The sequence below is a fragment of the Pelecanus crispus genome, chromosome Z (assembly GCF_030463565.1).
Source record: "Pelecanus crispus isolate bPelCri1 chromosome Z, bPelCri1.pri, whole genome shotgun sequence".
NCBI lineage: Eukaryota > Metazoa > Chordata > Aves > Pelecaniformes > Pelecanidae > Pelecanus > Pelecanus crispus.
The window spans coordinates 16541565-16558659 of NC_134676.1; the positions used below are offsets into that span (position 1 = coordinate 16541565).

The 17095-nt window shown below is 38.0% G+C and overlaps 1 protein-coding gene across 2 annotated transcripts in view; it reads right to left on the bottom strand.

The window, feature by feature from the left end:
- Positions 1–1045: 1045 nt before the first annotated feature.
- Positions 1046–17095, bottom strand: part of TTC33 (tetratricopeptide repeat domain 33) — a 58596-nt gene continuing 42546 nt past the window's right edge. For both annotated transcript variants that reach the window (XM_075726812.1, XM_075726813.1), the window contains exons 4-5: positions 14250–14381; positions 1046–3848 (exon numbers count right to left, since the gene is read on the bottom strand). In XM_075726812.1, coding sequence (XP_075582927.1) covers positions 3498–3848; positions 14250–14381 — 483 coding nt within the window. In that variant the 3' untranslated portion in view covers positions 1046–3497. The remainder of the gene's footprint in view (positions 3849–14249; positions 14382–17095) is intronic.

The following is a 17095-nucleotide window of genomic DNA, read 5'->3' on the forward strand; positions in this document are numbered from 1 at the left end:
CCTGCCCCCCCGTATTACTTTTTACCTCCCTCCTCATGGTTTGAGGATTTGGGGGACACTTATCTTGTATGGCCAAGTAAGTTTCCAATGCTACCTCTCTCATCTTGATCCCCAATACCAACAGATATTCAAAGACAACGTTCAGGAAGTAGAAGAGAGAACTTGTTACATTTGCTTTTTTTCCCTCCATAACTACTTTTAAAATCCAGTCTCTTATGGTATTATCAAATTAGAGTCACTGTTGTGATACCTTTTTTTACCCTCTAGTATTGTGAGAAAGGATTTATTCTCTCTCAGTATAATCTATGTTTAGTTTTTTAAAGCTACTTATCTCCATCTATAAGGGTGGAATTCATCTGCCCTGTTTCAGCATTTGAAGTTAACTGCCAGTCAGTCACCTTCAGCTTCCTTTGTAGTCAATGGAAATAATTAGGCACCTTGGGAGGCTGATTAAACTCACTCTAAGATACTTATCTAACACAAGGCACATGAATGGCCTTCTGAGGCTGTGTATTTCTTTCCACCAGATATAAAGGGATTCAAAGGAAAAAAAATTATATTTAAATGTTTAATTGTAGATTTTACATTAAGCAAAATTAATCCACCTAACCTACTATTGTTGCTGAGATTTCCTCTTTAACGATGTTGCAACACTTCAGCATTTTAATATGATTCATATGGAAGGCAAACACACGGAAGCTACTGCAGCCATTGCCACTAGTGACGATGAAGAACAATAAAAATAAATTCCTGCTGCAAAGTGGGAGTGTGCTTCACAGATATCCTGTTTTTGATAATGTTCTCCAGGGCCTTCTCCTTTGGGTCCCTCTCATTTGGATACACCCAAGAGGTTTAAAAGCACTGAACACTACCTTTTAATAAACATTTTTCCTGAGATGTCTTTTTTTTTTTTTTCTGTAACACGTTCACATGTTCATCAGAGACAGAAGCAGCCAACTGATTAAATGAGTAACACTCTAAAATGCTCAATAGTAGCCCTTATTCTGGTTATAACCAAAAGAATAAACAGGCATCACTAACCAGCTGAGAAGTCAGTAGTTTATTCAAACAGATCCAAAAAATCCCATACATGCAAAACATGGCATGTTGTACAAAAAACAATGTTGAAATCATCAATTTTTTAACTTCTTCCTAGTTTGAGAACAACAGTGTCAGAACTTATCTGCTCTACAGTGCTTTACAAGACACTACGGTCCTGACAATACCTAGACCTAATCTAATCAGAAGGAAAACACATTTACTACAGGGGGTGGATACAACCCCTCAAACCCAGCATGGCCGTTCTGCCTGATGGTGTAGATGTACCCCCCACACACTAGTTTGGCCCAGCAGTGCTAAAGTCAATAGGGATTTTGTGAATCATTCCAGTGGAAACAGATTCTGTGATAACATGGACCTCTGAAAGGAGGAAGGCAGTCATTCCTGTAAGAGTAAATACATAACACTGACGCAAGTATGAAGCGCAAAGAAAGAAAAGATGTGTTGGATTATAGCTGAGCTCCTTCAAAATGAAAACATACTTTACAGCTTCCCGCACATTTCCTTTTCTAGCCAGAGAATGTCTCCTCTTTGAAGAAATCTGTCCAAATCTTTGTCATACTAACTCTTCCTATGGCTGAACAGATTGTATTATTTAAGTTGCAAGGAAAAATAAGATTGAGAAATTCTTCAACAGAGATAATTTAAACTGTCTATCAAACTGTATCTTAATCAAATGCCTGTTCAGTAAGCATTTAAGATCTATTTCTGAACTGAATGAACAAATTAAAAAGTAGCATGGTGATGTTTTACATGTCTTAATATATTTTAGTCACTGTAATTATAATTATTTTGAATACTCAGGAGATGGTAAGTGTAAATTTTTTGTGTGTGCGTGTGCAAGCACAGATCTAAAAATTCATATATATACAAAAATATATTCAGGAAGACTTACAAAAAATTCATGAAAACTTAGTAAGTACAACATGGCAATCAAGTTTTTGAAAGGGATAATTAATTCTGCAAAGATTCCAAGTGTCCTCTTAAATAAAGATATTCAACTGAAAGTATGATCTGAGATAAATAATTTTTGTACAATACACTTTCTATTGCAAAAACCACTATGCTTCTCGAGCAACACTATTTCCTTTACAAATGTGTTATTTTGAAAACAGAAATCAGATATGAAAAATGCAAAGATGACTGATTTCAAAAGGTTTCACTTGTCTACAAAATGATTACTCAAATGTTTATTATCATGCAAAATGTTACCAAAATCAAGTAGAAATGATGTGTTCCCAATCCTGAATTCTCCAGGAATTCCTCAGTTAACCATTTTTTCCAGTCCAGTTAGGAGGTGACCATCTCTACCATTTCTCCAAGACAATGAAAAGCCAGCAGAGCACATCAAAGAAACAGCCTGACTTTGTTTCTCTGAACTGCCTGTGTGAGGAATCAACAGCCACCTTCCCCTAAAGAAAGATGAACATTAAACAAATCTCCTGCATTATGCCTCTAAGTTAACACAATGTGAATACCCACCATAGCATCCAAAATCCAAAAGTGATAAAAAGGGAGACTCATGCAATGCTTGTCCTGAAAAACTGTTTCACTAAGAACATACTTTAAATGGCAGGTCGTAAGAATTAGGAAAAAAAAAAATGACTCCCTTTATCATTTTAGCCTCACTAGGAAAGAAAAGGCTAAACATAATACACTTCAGACACACTTATTTCCAACTCCCACCATTTTACTTCTGGTGATGTTTGTAGCACAGCACTCAAGATAAGGAAAGGCCAGTTTCAGTCTCAGCTGAATGTTCTTTCTTCTGGTGAAATGTTCAGTAATAACTAAACATTCAGGGGCTTGTTTGGTATAGCATTTCCTTTCATCTAATCAGAAAGCATTTAACCCATTCACCTATGAAAGCAACATAAAGGTTTCTACTGATTTTATTTGACTACAAATCAGATGCCAGATCTATCACACACACACAAGCAAAATAATACATCTTTGCTTCACAGGAAACATCCTCATAGAAAAAGCAATCTTAATGAAAATAAAAACTTCTGATAACAGAGAACAGTTCACACTTTAACTGGAAGATAAGTATTATTAATGAATAAGGACTGAAATAGATTTTTAAAAAATCCCTTTTTCTTTTACAATTTAAATAAAGCTTATTAATTGCTGGGAAAATGTAGACATTAACTTGTAAAATTATGAAATACAGAAAGATGAAAGCAGTTAATGTAGTTAAGCATTTTAACATTACATTTGTTCATAAGATCCTTAGAATCAATTCCTGGCTTTCTTCTCCAAAAACATGGATGGAACAACAACTCGGATCATTGCTTTTTCAATTTACAAAAGAAAAATAACTTCAGTTCTTTAACTTTTGTAGGCTCTCCCACTGCTTAAAAACCAAAAACAAAGCAAGCCCGATAAAATAAATAGCACTAGTTCTTAAAACAGTACTGGCAACCCATAAGGCTGTCCTATCGGGCTCTGATGAAAAGGGTTTCATCAGGAGTTGTAGGACAATTCTCCTTCTCGGTAACAGTCTCTACTGTGCCTGAAGCAGACACAATCACTACCGTTTTAGCTGCCGAAAGAGCCTTCTCCTTCTCTGCGATGGCAGCACAGACTGCCACAATTTCATCACTTTCAAAGTCATAGTCTGGGATTGATTCTTGTGCAAGCTCTTTTTCTTTTGCCAGTGCTTGCACTGCCTCAGTCTTTGTTCCCTTCTGCTGTTCAAGTAGTTTTCTTGCCCAGGAAAGATCCTCTTTCCATACTTCAGGGTTCATTGGAAACATGTGTAAGGATACCTGGAAACTTCGGATTGCCTATAAAAGAATGGGGAAGAAACAAGGATTGGAAACTTTAAAGCCTACATATTTCATCATAGATATTAACAAAAAAAAAAATTATGTACATCATTCAAGCAAAGACAAAAGTAATTTTACTCCAGTCTGTCTTTAGTGGAACAATCCTCCCTCAGCTCTAAGTTCAATAGCAGCATTACCCCCAAACAACTGTGCATATAAGTGGCTGTAAGTACCAAGAAAGCGTCAACAAATCAAGTACCTCGCTACAAGGGCAGAAATAAAACTTCACATGTCAAAAATAATACTGTAATTAAAAAGGTAAAACCAAAAGTAATTTTTGTTTTGGTGGTTTTCTATCCCACTCTTCTCCTGTCATCAGACGTACAGGAAAGCAAAAGCAGACAGATGTGGTTTAAAGAAATACAGACAAGGGAAGACTGGGATTTGAGATACCACTAATACTGCTTCTTTTAAATTAGCATGTAGTCATTTCACATACAGACCTAATACTACAGTAATCCTCGCGCTGTGATAAGCAGTTTCTGTAACAGGTTTGTGGTTGCAAACACACTTACCTAAACAGGCAAAACTAGACAAATAAACTCCCAACTTGGAGAGCTGCTCTAAGAAAGAACTCCTATAATCTTATAAACCATGTAATATTAATACAATTAAGTATAGTTGATACTGTTTCTCCTGTCTTTCAGCTCACCGGGGAGAAGTTCCGCAAGTACAAATACTCAACACAGAAGTTGCTAAATATAAAAAAACATGTGACCATCTAATCCAGTAGATGTGATACTTGGCAATAAGAAGAGATCGCTACAATACTGGAAAAAGGCTAGACCAAGTATTACAGCTGTGTGGGACTTACACCTATATTCACTCAAAAGGTCGAGACTGACCTTATCTACTCAGACATACATGTATACATGTACACACAGGCATGTATGTATTTCACATTTACGGTCAGTTACAGAAATGGCCACCTGGTTGACCGAACTCTTATGTGACAATGTACAGAAGCCTTCCTGTATGGTGCGAAAACAGTGATGAGACGGATTTGGATTGTATTTGGGAAGACTTCTAGTCACTTGCATATAAAGACTTTAAAGATGTATGAATAGCCATCAAATTCGACACTCTGTTGTAATTTACAAATACTTAAAGCATGCAAATTAATTTGAAAAATCACAGCTTTTCGTCCGCATTGACAGAAACTGCCAATTCATCGTTCTGCTGGCATGGATTAATATACAATCTCCATATGACGTGAACTCGGCAGACAAGAGATAGAAATGAGATTTAAGAAATGCTGATTATGCTATCACTATTACTGCTGTTGTAATAGGCAGCCTTTCAGTTCCAGGAAGAAAAATAATACTTTATTACTGGTCCACAGCCAGCTCTGAAGTGTAGGAGCATGCTGAACTTTAAACAGAAGGAATAGTGCAGCTTAAGTCTTTCAAAACAGTGTCATTTTATTCAACTTTGCTAGCTTTTAATTTCCAGGGGTAGATGAGCTACAAGTAAACACTAAATGCTTTTTTTTGTATTTCTGTTGAAAACAAAATATAAACAAACACCATCTGCTTTTAAGCTTTCCATGAAAGAGGCCCCTAATTAAAACCTGTCTATATAGTTATGTTCATGCACATTAAACAACATTAAACACAGTAATCAAATATGAGGTAACATTTAATAAGCTTAGAAGATGCCTTGGTGATTCATACAATATAACATGAAAGAATCATCTTTGTAAATCTATAATAAAAAAGATTTTGTCTGTGACATTTTTATAAATAATAAAATAATAAAGTAAATTTTAAGTGCTGCAAAAGATAAGAGGAATTCATTTTAGAGCAGCAATATAATACTGAAAAATACAGAATTGACATCCACATAAAATTTTACATTGACACTGCTTACACAACCATTCATTTCTATTAAGACAGAGGAAAAGAAAATTAACAGTACTACTTTTCATTCTCCCAGTGATGGAGATGTAAATCTGCCTCTCCAACTGCCTGTCTGGCATTACAGGAAAGTGTGGTGGCACTAGATAAACTTGGTATTTCTGGCCTCAGGGCAGCTGTGGTCTTAAGAGACCCTGCCATGTAAAGACAATTGGATTTTAAATCAGTACACATTCACATATCTGCTTTTGCTGCTGTAGGGAAGAGTACTATAAAATCTACTGCAAGATGTTCGCGCTTGCTGGATTACAGTATTTGAAGAATTTGTATTTTTAAAATATTTTACATTTTATCTCACTATAGGGTGTTCTGTAGCAATCAATCTTTGATTTCTCCCATGAGCAGAACCTCTGCTGCTGGTTTGTGGTTTAAATGTGAGAAGCAGTTTTGATCACACTACACTTTTTGTAACATGTTTTTATTAACACATGGACCTAGTAATTGCCACTATACAGTAACCTCCTAAAAACAGTAAGGGAGCATTTTAAAGAGGTTATGCAGTTCACATCTGCTCCCAAGGCTTGTATTAGGCCTCTATGTTACAACTGACAGACACCACCTGACCTATTTCAACGGATATCCATGAAGATATAGAATCATAGAATCGTTTAGGTTGGAAAAGACCTTTAAGATCATCCAGTCCAACCATTAACCTAATGCTACCAAGTACACCACTAAACCAGTTAAGGGTAGAGCAGTAATTTCATGTTCCCTGGCTTGGTGGCTGCGTTATTTTTTAATGAAAGTAAAAGCTAGGAATCACTAAGATTGGAAAGGACCTCTAAGATCACCAGTCCAATCATCAACCCAACACCACCATGCCCACTAAACCATGTCCCAGAGTGCAACGTCTACCCGTTTTTTGAACACTTCCAGGGATGGTGACTCCACCGCCTCTCTGGGCAGCCTGTTCCAATGCTTGACTACCCTTTCCGTGAAGAAATTTTTCCTAATACCTGATAAGGTCTCCCCTCAGCCTCCGCCTCTCCAGACTAAACAACCCCAGTTCCCCCAGCCGCTCCTCCTAAGACTTGTGCTCCACACCCTTCACCACCTTCCGTTGCCCTTCTCCGGACACACTCCAGCACCTCAATGTCTTTCTTGTACTGAGGGGCCCAAAACTGGACACAGTATTCCAGGTGCGGCCTCACCAGTGCCAAGTACAGGGGGACAATCACCTCCCTGCTCCTGCTGGCCACACTGTTCCTCATACAAGCCAGGATGCTCTTGGCCGCCTTGGCCACCTGGGCACACTGCTGGCTCACGTTCAGCTGGCTGTCAAACAACATCCCCCTAGGTCCTTTTCGGCCAGGCAGCTTCCCAGCCACTCTTCCCCAAGCCTGTTAGTGTTGCACGGGGTTGTTGTGACCAAAGTGCAGGACCCGGCACTTGGCCTTGTTGAACCTCATACAGCTGTCCTCAGCCCATCGATCCAGCCTGTCCAGGTCCCTCTGCAGGACCATCCTACCCTCCAGCAGATCGACACTCCCACCCAATTTGGTGTCATCTGCAAACTTACTGAGGGCGCACTCAATCCCCTCATCCTGATCGTTGATAAAGATATTAAATGAGACTGGCCCCAAAACTGAGCCCTGGGGAACACCGCTTGTGACCGGTCATCAACTGAACTTAACTCCATTCACCACTACTCTCTGGGCTCGGCCACCCAGCCAGTTCTTTTACCCAGCAAAGTGTATGCCCGTCCAAGCCATGAGCCGCCAGCTTCCTAAGGAGAATGCTGTGGGAGACGTATATATCTGTAAGTAATCTTTTTCTGTTTTTAACGATCCTTAAATATGGATGTTTTTACAGCATCCAACATAGTACTTGGGGGTACTGGTGGATGAAAAGCTGGACATGAGCCTGCAATGCACATCTGCAGCCCAGAAGGCCAACTGTATGCTGGGCTGCATCAAAAGACGCGTGGCCAGCAGGTCGAGGGAGGTGATTCTGCCCCTCTGCTCTGCTCTGGTGAGACCCCACCTGGAGCACTGCGTCCAGCTCTGGGGCCCTCAGCACCGGAATGACATGGACCTGTTAGAGCGCGTCCAGAGGAGGGCCACAAAAATGATCCAAGGGCTGGAGCACCTCTCCCACAAGGACAGTCTGAGAGAGTTGGGGTTGTTCAGCCTAGAGAAGAGAAGGCTGCAGGGAGACCTTATTGCGGCCTTTCAGTACTTAAAGGGGCTTATAAGAAAGATGGGTACAGACATTTTATCAGAGCCTGCAATGATAGCACAAGGGGTAATGGTTTTAAACTAAAAGAGGGTAGGTTCAGACTAGATATAAGGAAGAAATTTTTTACACTGAGGGTGGTGAAACACTGGAACAGGTTGCCCAGAGAGGTGGCAGATGCCCCGTCCCTGGAAACATTCAAGGTCAGGTTGGATGGGGCTCTGAGCAACCTGATCTGGTTGAAGATGTCCCTGCTCATTGCAGGGGGGTTGGGCTAGATGACCTTTAAAGGTCCCTTCCCACCCAAACCATTCTATGAGTCTATGATAACATTTTATTGGAATTTAAGTCTTATTTCTTGTACTACTCGCCATGAACATAACTAACTGATTTTACAGAAACCTTTACATAGAGACACTCATGAGATTTTAGTATACTTAAAGAGTCCTCATTACAACATTTCTCTTCTTTAAACAAAATAAAAAAATCCAATTATTTCATATATTTTCACTCTAGTTTAATATTTTATATGATATCATCTGAATGGTAAATGTCTTATCTGTTTAAACTGTCAGGCTGAACTTTTCTATGCAACTTTTCAGATTATTTCTTCTTCTCAATAAAAAATTTCTCTCTGGAAATTTCAGCAAAAATAATTATTCTGTCTTCAAAAATGAGGTGAACTCTTAATATTTTGTGGTTCTTACATTTACAAAACCATTTTATTCAATGGTTCTGGTGCTCTCATGTTTTGGAGAAAAAGCTTGAAATATAGTAGGCAATTTTCCAGATGTGAAAGACTATTTTTGCCTTACACCTATTGGAATTCGGTCAGGTTATAAACCCATAAAAGTCTTTGTTCCCATTTGGTAGATGTCTGTGAGATGATGCTAGCTTCTGCAGAGAATTTATGCAGTGCAGATGAAGACTCATCGCCCCCAGGGGTGACTTGGCACATGCCTTGCCTGGGGCGCAGTGCCTGATGGCTGGCACCAGAGGCCAGAGGACATATGCCTGAGCCTGGAGGCATGAGAAGAGCATAGGAACGTAACAGCTTGCAGCTACTGACAGAAAATGATCTCCTCATTCTCTGGCCCTAGGCACACATCTCTGTACAGACCAGAGTTTCAGAAAATTTCTGTCAGCGACTGTGTCCCAAGGTTCTCTTCAAGGTGCCTCTTCCTCACTTCCACAGCCTCCTTCTTCCTTTTCTTTTGAGGACGTTTCTGTCCTCCTCTTGTAGTTTCTTTTGCTTTGGTGTTGTATTTCCATTTCCCAGATCTCGTTTTGCACCAACTCACTTCTTCCCAGCCCTCTTTCCTCACAATGCTTACTGTCTGCCTTTACACCTCAGTGAGCATCCCTGCAAGACACTGCAGCATGCTTTGCAGAAGTCACTGCTTCAGGCTGGCTCTACCATAGAGATCTGTACACTATGCTCAACTACATGCACGGACATAATCCAGGATGACCAAGGGAACAAAAAGAAAAATCTGTCCCATCCTAGAAATTGACATATTTAGCCCAACAAAACAAAGCCTGAAGTGATATGAGTGTTCTTAATCTGTAAAACAGGAAAATCCAGGACGACAGAAAACATTTACCTATTACCAAATTATACTGCTAAAATTATTACAAGGAATTTTAAAATAATTGGAAAAAAACCTTTTCCCCAATCCCAGTTTGTCCTACATTCCACATCTGTTTTAGCTAACACTTTTAATTACAAGGTCTAAATGCTGCGAAGATGGACTTCATCATCATGGTTCAAGTCTGACAAGTTCTGAGCATCTGACAGGAGTAACTAACAGGAGGCACCAGCTAAGTCTGTGGGGAACACTTGCAAGAACTGAGTACCCTTGCTAGAAATGTAGCAGCAAGGGCATTTAAACTTTTGGACACTTGCTTGCCTTTCTGCTTTCTTGACTCAAAATAAGTCACCTCTGAATAGAAGATATTTTCATGCATTTAAAAAAATCACTAGGTGAGTTATCAAAGTATACAGCTGATTTCCGACAGTGGTTAAAAAAGGATTACACTATAGTAGCTGGAGACTGCAGGACTAACACAGGACCTCTGGGGAAGCTAGTATTACTGGTTATTACCTGGTATTACCTATAACTGGGCAGGACTGTTTGAAGCTGTTAAAAATAATTTAACAGAACCCCACTTTAACTGACAAAGCATTTATTTTCTCTCTAACTTAATAATTCTCAAATACTATGTGCTGGAATGTGATTGTGGCTAGAGTGTAGTTCAAGATGGAGTTGGCAGGACAGAAATATGCCCTGTCACGTTTTATTTTCAAAAGAAATGTCTTTTATCAAATCCTGGTAAGGAAAGCAGTACCATTTAAAGTGTGACACAAAAACTGTAAATGGAATAACAAGAAATTCTAGGCCAAAATTATAAAACAAATAACAATTTTAAAAATTGCACTGCCTCTTGTTGTGCCTAATGCCTTATGTGCATTTATGCACGTAAGAACATGTATCAACTATATTAATATAATGAAAAAGTTAAATATTCCATCACTATAAAATAATCCACACATTTTGTTGTGCTTAGGAGGAAGATTACCACATACCAAATATTTTAATCTCCTATAAATCTACAAAAATAAAATGAGTCATTTATCCCCTCAAATTGATAGGAATACAATCTGAAGCATAAACTTGATTGCTTTTCAATAGGAAGCCAACTATCAGTTTCCTTTTGATTACCAAAATCTTTATGTTTTCACACACTTGCATTAGTAACATTTTGAAAAGTTCTCTCAAATTCAGAATTAGTTACATTAATTAGCTGGATTCCAATAAAATGCAGTAATTCCTCTCTTTGCTAGCACATAACTCCCTTCATTATGCAAAAGACCTAAAACTACTTCTTTCAAGAAAAATAAAATGGCTGATCTAAGGATTCATATTGTCAAGCCTTGACTCCTTTTACAAAATGTAGTATCACACTTAAGACTGCTAAATGACTTAGAAACAATACCATAAACCACATCCTTCAAAACATCAAACAAAAAGCATGCACAATTGGTTCATATTTACACATCTGCCCCGTTAAGTTTGTAATCTTCAGTACTGGAACATGACCATGTCCAGACAGCTTATGAACTTGTCCAAGGTGGGAGAGTCAGTCACTTTCAGCTTGTCTTTTTTTTTCTTTAATGCTGCTTTTGTTTTGGTTTTTTGTTTGCTTGTATAATGAAAGTGTGGGGCTTGCTCTGTCTCATGAGAAGAACTGTTCTAATGAAGATATCAGTGTGAAATTGTTACTGCTTAAGTTGTCATCACCAATACAGGATATATCATTTGTAAAAACAATGATTTACAATTAAATAAGAGAAATATTGCAAGCCTGACTACATTTCCACAGTTTGCACATTCACATTGCAAAGTTTACGTGGGTGTGCTCTTGCAAATTGATTGTAGAATTCAAGGAATTTCTGCCTTTACAGAAATAAAGTTCTGCCTGTTCACATTTAAATATTACTGTTTAATTACCCTATTAGGTAATTCAGAAAAAAGAGCAAACAGCTTTTGTAAAAGCTAAATAAGAGAGGGCTAATTTATCTCACTCTTTCTCTCACAAGTTTGACAAAAGCAAACCAAAACAAATCTTTCTTTGTTTGCAATAAATTAATATATTATGCAGCTCATAATATAAATTAGATTTGTTTGGAAGCTGTATTTTAGACCTGGGAAACTTGAAATTAAAATATAGTCAATTGTTTTTTCCTAAGAAAAAGTGCATCATTCATTGTGAAGTAATAGAAATATTTACAAGAGACCATTTGGCAGGATGTGGGTAGTGAAGCATCAGTGGGGGCAAAATGAAACAAAGAAACAGAAGAAGCTGCTCTTGAGAAGGGTTTTAATTCCGAAATCTCAAACAGTACTAAAAAGCCCTGACATTTATGCTTTTTTTTTTTTTTAACAAAGAAAAAGTTAATGCAGTAAAAAATTAGAAGATCATGGTAATGAAAGGCTAATGGGAAAAGGATAATTATGACTTAGATCACCTGGTCAAGAAGCCTCCACAGGTTCAATAATTATGAAATCATTTAACCTTTTAGGACCCCTCCAGTCTTAACCTTTTAAGATTCCCTAAAAATTGCTTGGTTCAAAAATAACTAGTGAACATTACCTGCCTTTTAAAATAACTCCCCAAGTTCGTCTTTGTACCTGAGAACATATTTGTCAGAAGGTGGTTCAATATGCCTTAAAGACAGAAAGGCAAAAAAGTAGAGACACCTAGTACTAAAGAAACACCAACAGGAGCTTACCCACCACCTCTGGGCTCCCTACTCAGAGACAGACAAAAATATTCAGAGGGCAAACTACCTGGCAGTAACTCCTCCTCCCTCTCTCTTCACAGACAGTAAGGTCAATGTAACAATTGCAGGAGTACTTATAGAAGTGTTTTGTTTCAGATTAATAATGTGCTTTGATGCAAATCTCTGATTGCTCCCACTTAAAATGCTTTGGTTTGCATCATGCAATAGTCTCGGACTACGTAAACTAGGTTCCTTTCTGATTAAGCTCGACAATGGACTCCAAGGGAGCACCTGAAGTCCTCCAAACAACAGAGCTACTCTGAAGTAAAACAAAATTAATATAATGTGGATATTGGGTCCCCAGCACTATTAACTCAAGATATCCGCTCCTATTGGTGTGACGCGACTTGCCAATGTAGATGAAGCTTATAGGATCTGGTAAGCGGACCTGGTGGTGTAACTAGTATTGGTATATCAATACCTATAATTCACATTACAGTAACTGTAGCATTTTTTATAGAATAAGCAGCATCAGTTTACCTAGGATTCTTGCAGGAAATAGAACTTTGAATTTCCTGAGAATAATGCATTTAAAAAAATCTCAGACATAATTTACAGTGACAATTTCAGGCACTTAGAAGAAAAGATTTATAGACTGTAGATCCAGACAGGACAGACCATCTGTTCTTACCCTCTATACCACAAAAGCCATGAAATATCACCAATTATGTGATGGGATGCAGATATGCATGGATTTATATTAAATGTTTCATTTTACGATACTGCAACAACATAAGGTAGCACACTACACATCTGCAACACACAGCTTTTGTCTTATGTTATTCTCATCATTTGGGTTTTTTGGGTGGGGGTTTCTTTTTTTGGGGGGGGTGGGTGGGTGGGTGTTTTTGTTTGGCTTTTTTTTTTTTTTTTAAATACTGCTCCTTACTACATTTTAAAAAGAAACTGGTTTTGCATGATCTGTTAGCCTCCCTCAAAAATATCATAATTATTTCTTTATTCTGGAAAATTTTCTGTCCCAACACTGTAGAACTTTGCAAACACACTCTAAATTAAGGACAAAATTATTTGTATCAAACCAGCACACAGCTACTTCTATAAGAAATAAAAAAAAAAAAACAGTATCTTTTTTTATTTGAGGGCTCATTATGAATTATTTTCTAACAGACTTTTGTGAACATGTCTGAATTAAAAAGTTCACTCACTCTGTTTCCACACTAACTAGCAGAAAACTATTACACTATATATGTTACATTATTTACATGTATATAGCCTATAGGCAGAGGGTGCTCTAACATGGGGGAAGAGTCTTCCTTTGCATCATATCACGTAGTGAAGACAGCACCATGGCACACAGCTGCAGTTAAAGATACACTCCAGCTACTGCAGAGCATCCCTGCCTTTTTGCTGTCTTATTAAGAAAAAAAAAAAGCTTCAGCCACCATTTGGGGTCAAGGGGCCAGAGGAAAGCATGAATGAGCACACATGATTTGCTGCACCTGATGCAGGAGAGAAGGAGACAGGGAAAACAAGATACTAGAAGTTTATTAGCAGGCATGTATAAAACTCAACCTCAATATCAACTGGAAATTCACAGTACCTTCATCTTTAAACTATGGTGAGCTACGCTGTTGCAATACAGTACCCAGAATGTAGTATGTGCAGTTATGTCAACATAATTAGACTGCATAAAGCCACACGTCAATATAGTATATAACAAAACGCTTTGAGCTAGGCAGGTCTTCCACAAACTCAGCAACAAAACCGCACAGGAAGCATTTGTTAAAAACAACAAAGTAGAGGGAATACTGGAGATAAATAACAACCACCTTTTTCTTGCCTACTTTCAGGTTACATAAGGATATTCAGCTATCTTGGTATTTGTGTACTTTCATTCTCTCACACACAATTCAGAGGATGTGGTTTACAAGTTTAGCATATTAATGTCGTCCATTTTCCTACCAGTGCTATCTCTCCTAATCCAAGCTGGGCACGTCCCAAAGTCTGCCAGGCGTCCCAGGAACGTGGGTTTCTCTGGACAGCCATTTCTGCTGCGTGCACTGCTGGGAACATTTCATGTAAAGACATCAGCACCTATGACAGAAAAAGAAAAATAAGGGAATAAGAATAAGCAAAATTGAAAACAGATTTAAGTTTTCTGGGACTACCCAGGCAACAACCACTGTTTCAATAACTAAGGACAGGTTCATCTCATCTAGCTTTTTCTAATTTAAAAGTTAGTTGTCTGATCTCAGTCACCCAGACTCATTCCACAGCCCACAGAGGGAAACAGGCACGCTAGAGGTTGATTCATCTGAACTATTTAAGCAACTCTATTATAAGTAGATTAATTGCTTCTGAAGGCATCCTGCCCTCTGCCTTCCTCCCTACAAACCCCACACTCCGTAAAAGCATATCAGAATACACTGAAGGGCAAACACATTGAGAATTAAAACACAATAAATAAGCAAGTATTGTTGAAAAACTCCTGTGTTGTATTTTTTCTTTTTAATAGCAGACTGGAATCTACCAAATACAGTTGCAGTGCACCTGACACAATTACAGAAACAATCTCTGTAATTCAGCATGGAAACAGCTCTTAACAATGACTGTTGTGTTTGGAGAGGAAGCATTCTGCAATCACAAAGCCTAACTTAGACATGAGGTCACCTACATTAAAAAAAATGTAGTGGTTTCCAAATGTGGAAATCTCTTTTACTCAGCAGTACAGGTTCGTGTCAGCCTGTTACCACAGTTATTCTACTCCTTGCATTGAATCTCCATAACTAAGCCTATAAATCATAAGTTAACGATACATAACATGGCTCAAAGCTTGCCGTATTTTTCCAAGACCACCATGAGACTGGCGTATTACCTGAAGACCTGCATCACTCTGAGATCATGATTTCAGACACCCACATGCTATGGTGATAGATACCAATATAAGAAACAAATGACAACTGCATTCCTACAGTATGATGAGAATGTCAACCACAAGAGTAAGACTCATGTGTGGGCAGCCACTTTCATCCCAACTGACCCGCAAGCATGATGAATAATATTAGAACATATTAGCACTATTGCTGAAGTACAAAAAGCATTTATTTAACCCTACTGTTCTATGATATATTAAATAGATAAATATGAGTGTGGAGTAGAGAAGGATTCAAATGCAATAATCTTGAGTATTTACTTTAATTAATATAAAGTACTTGCACAGCACTGGGGTGAGTACAGTAAAAAAAAAAAGCTTTACTACAGCAAGTAATCCTGTACCCAAGAAACACAGCAAGCATAGCTTCCAATAAACCCTTTGATCCATATTCCTCCTGTTTTAATAAGACTAAGTTTTTCTGAAGACTAGTCCTATGGCTTCTCTTTAATTCCATTTAACAGGCTGGAATTCAGATGTACCCAAAAATCTTTAAAAAACAACCCACAGCTGTATGTCATGTCATTTACCCTTCTTTCTTCAACAGTTCTCAATGACTGTAGTTTGTAAGCAAAGTTTGTAATGAGTACTATGTATTTTTCCAAAACTTTCAGTTCAACTGCATTTTGGTGTGAAGTTTCTCTTACCTGCAGCAGATATGTGAATTGAATCAAACTGTTACCATTGGATAGGTGTACATCCTACAAAGATTCAGTGATTCTGCATCTATCAACTATTTTTTACATTAATCTGTTAATGTGTTTGTTCTCGTAAGAGAAAACAAATCCAAGTATACACTCACCTGAACATTTTTATGCATACCAAGTATTCAGTATTTCCTACCAGTACTTTGTACTGCAACACAACTCCAAAACATCTACATAAGGATTTAGGAAATCTTCTGTAGTTTTTTATGAATTTTACTGCTTTGTTTACTGAATTGTGACCTCACTAATAAAAGACAATTATTCCACTTGCAACTATTGATGACTGTTGTGCGCACTAATTTAGATAGCTGCTTTAAAAATGCTCTTCCAGGTCATGGCGGTAATTACTGTGCTCCTACTATGGCATCAGTTTCTCAAAGTACATTCAAACAAATACAAATTTGAATGTATATGCATTTTGTCCAGCACAGGTGGTTTTTTCAGTTATTAATAAAATGTCTCAGCTATACTTGTCAGTCATTATAAAAGAATAAACTTACTAATGCACACTATTTTCCTACACTTCTGCTTTCAGGCGAAGGGATCACCAAAATGAACATATGATGACAGACCTGAATTTGTGCAGCCTTGCCTTGGGTTACTCTACCTGTGACATTATTATCACTTTAATAAAATAGCTCTGCATGCTAGATAGCCCTGCTACTTGAAAACTGAACCAGCAAACACTCAGTCTACATCTGGAAAGTCATGCTGAAAAAGAAATTTAAAAAAAACACTAGCATAAAGTTTTCTTCTGCACAGATTTGACAAGAGGAGCTCAGTCCTTCTCCTGGGGCAGGCCACATGCACAAGACAAAACCAGACAGGAAACACGTGTGCTGTAGCCCCACTGTTATACAATATGCCTGTCACATGCTCAACGTGCAGCCACATCAAGCACCAAATCTATGTGTATATACATCATACCCCAATAACACACAGTCTAGTCTGCTCTCCATTTCACTAATATGGTAAGTACCTAAAGGGTTACTGTTACTCCTTACACATATGCCCCTTAGACAGTGTGTCCAAAAAGGGGGAAACCAGGTAGTAGATCATGGGAATTACACTGGTAACCTTCATCGAAACATAGATTTCTCATCCTGAACTAGCTTAACATATCACTCTAACAAAAAAACACAATCATATTTCTAATTCCATAGACAGCC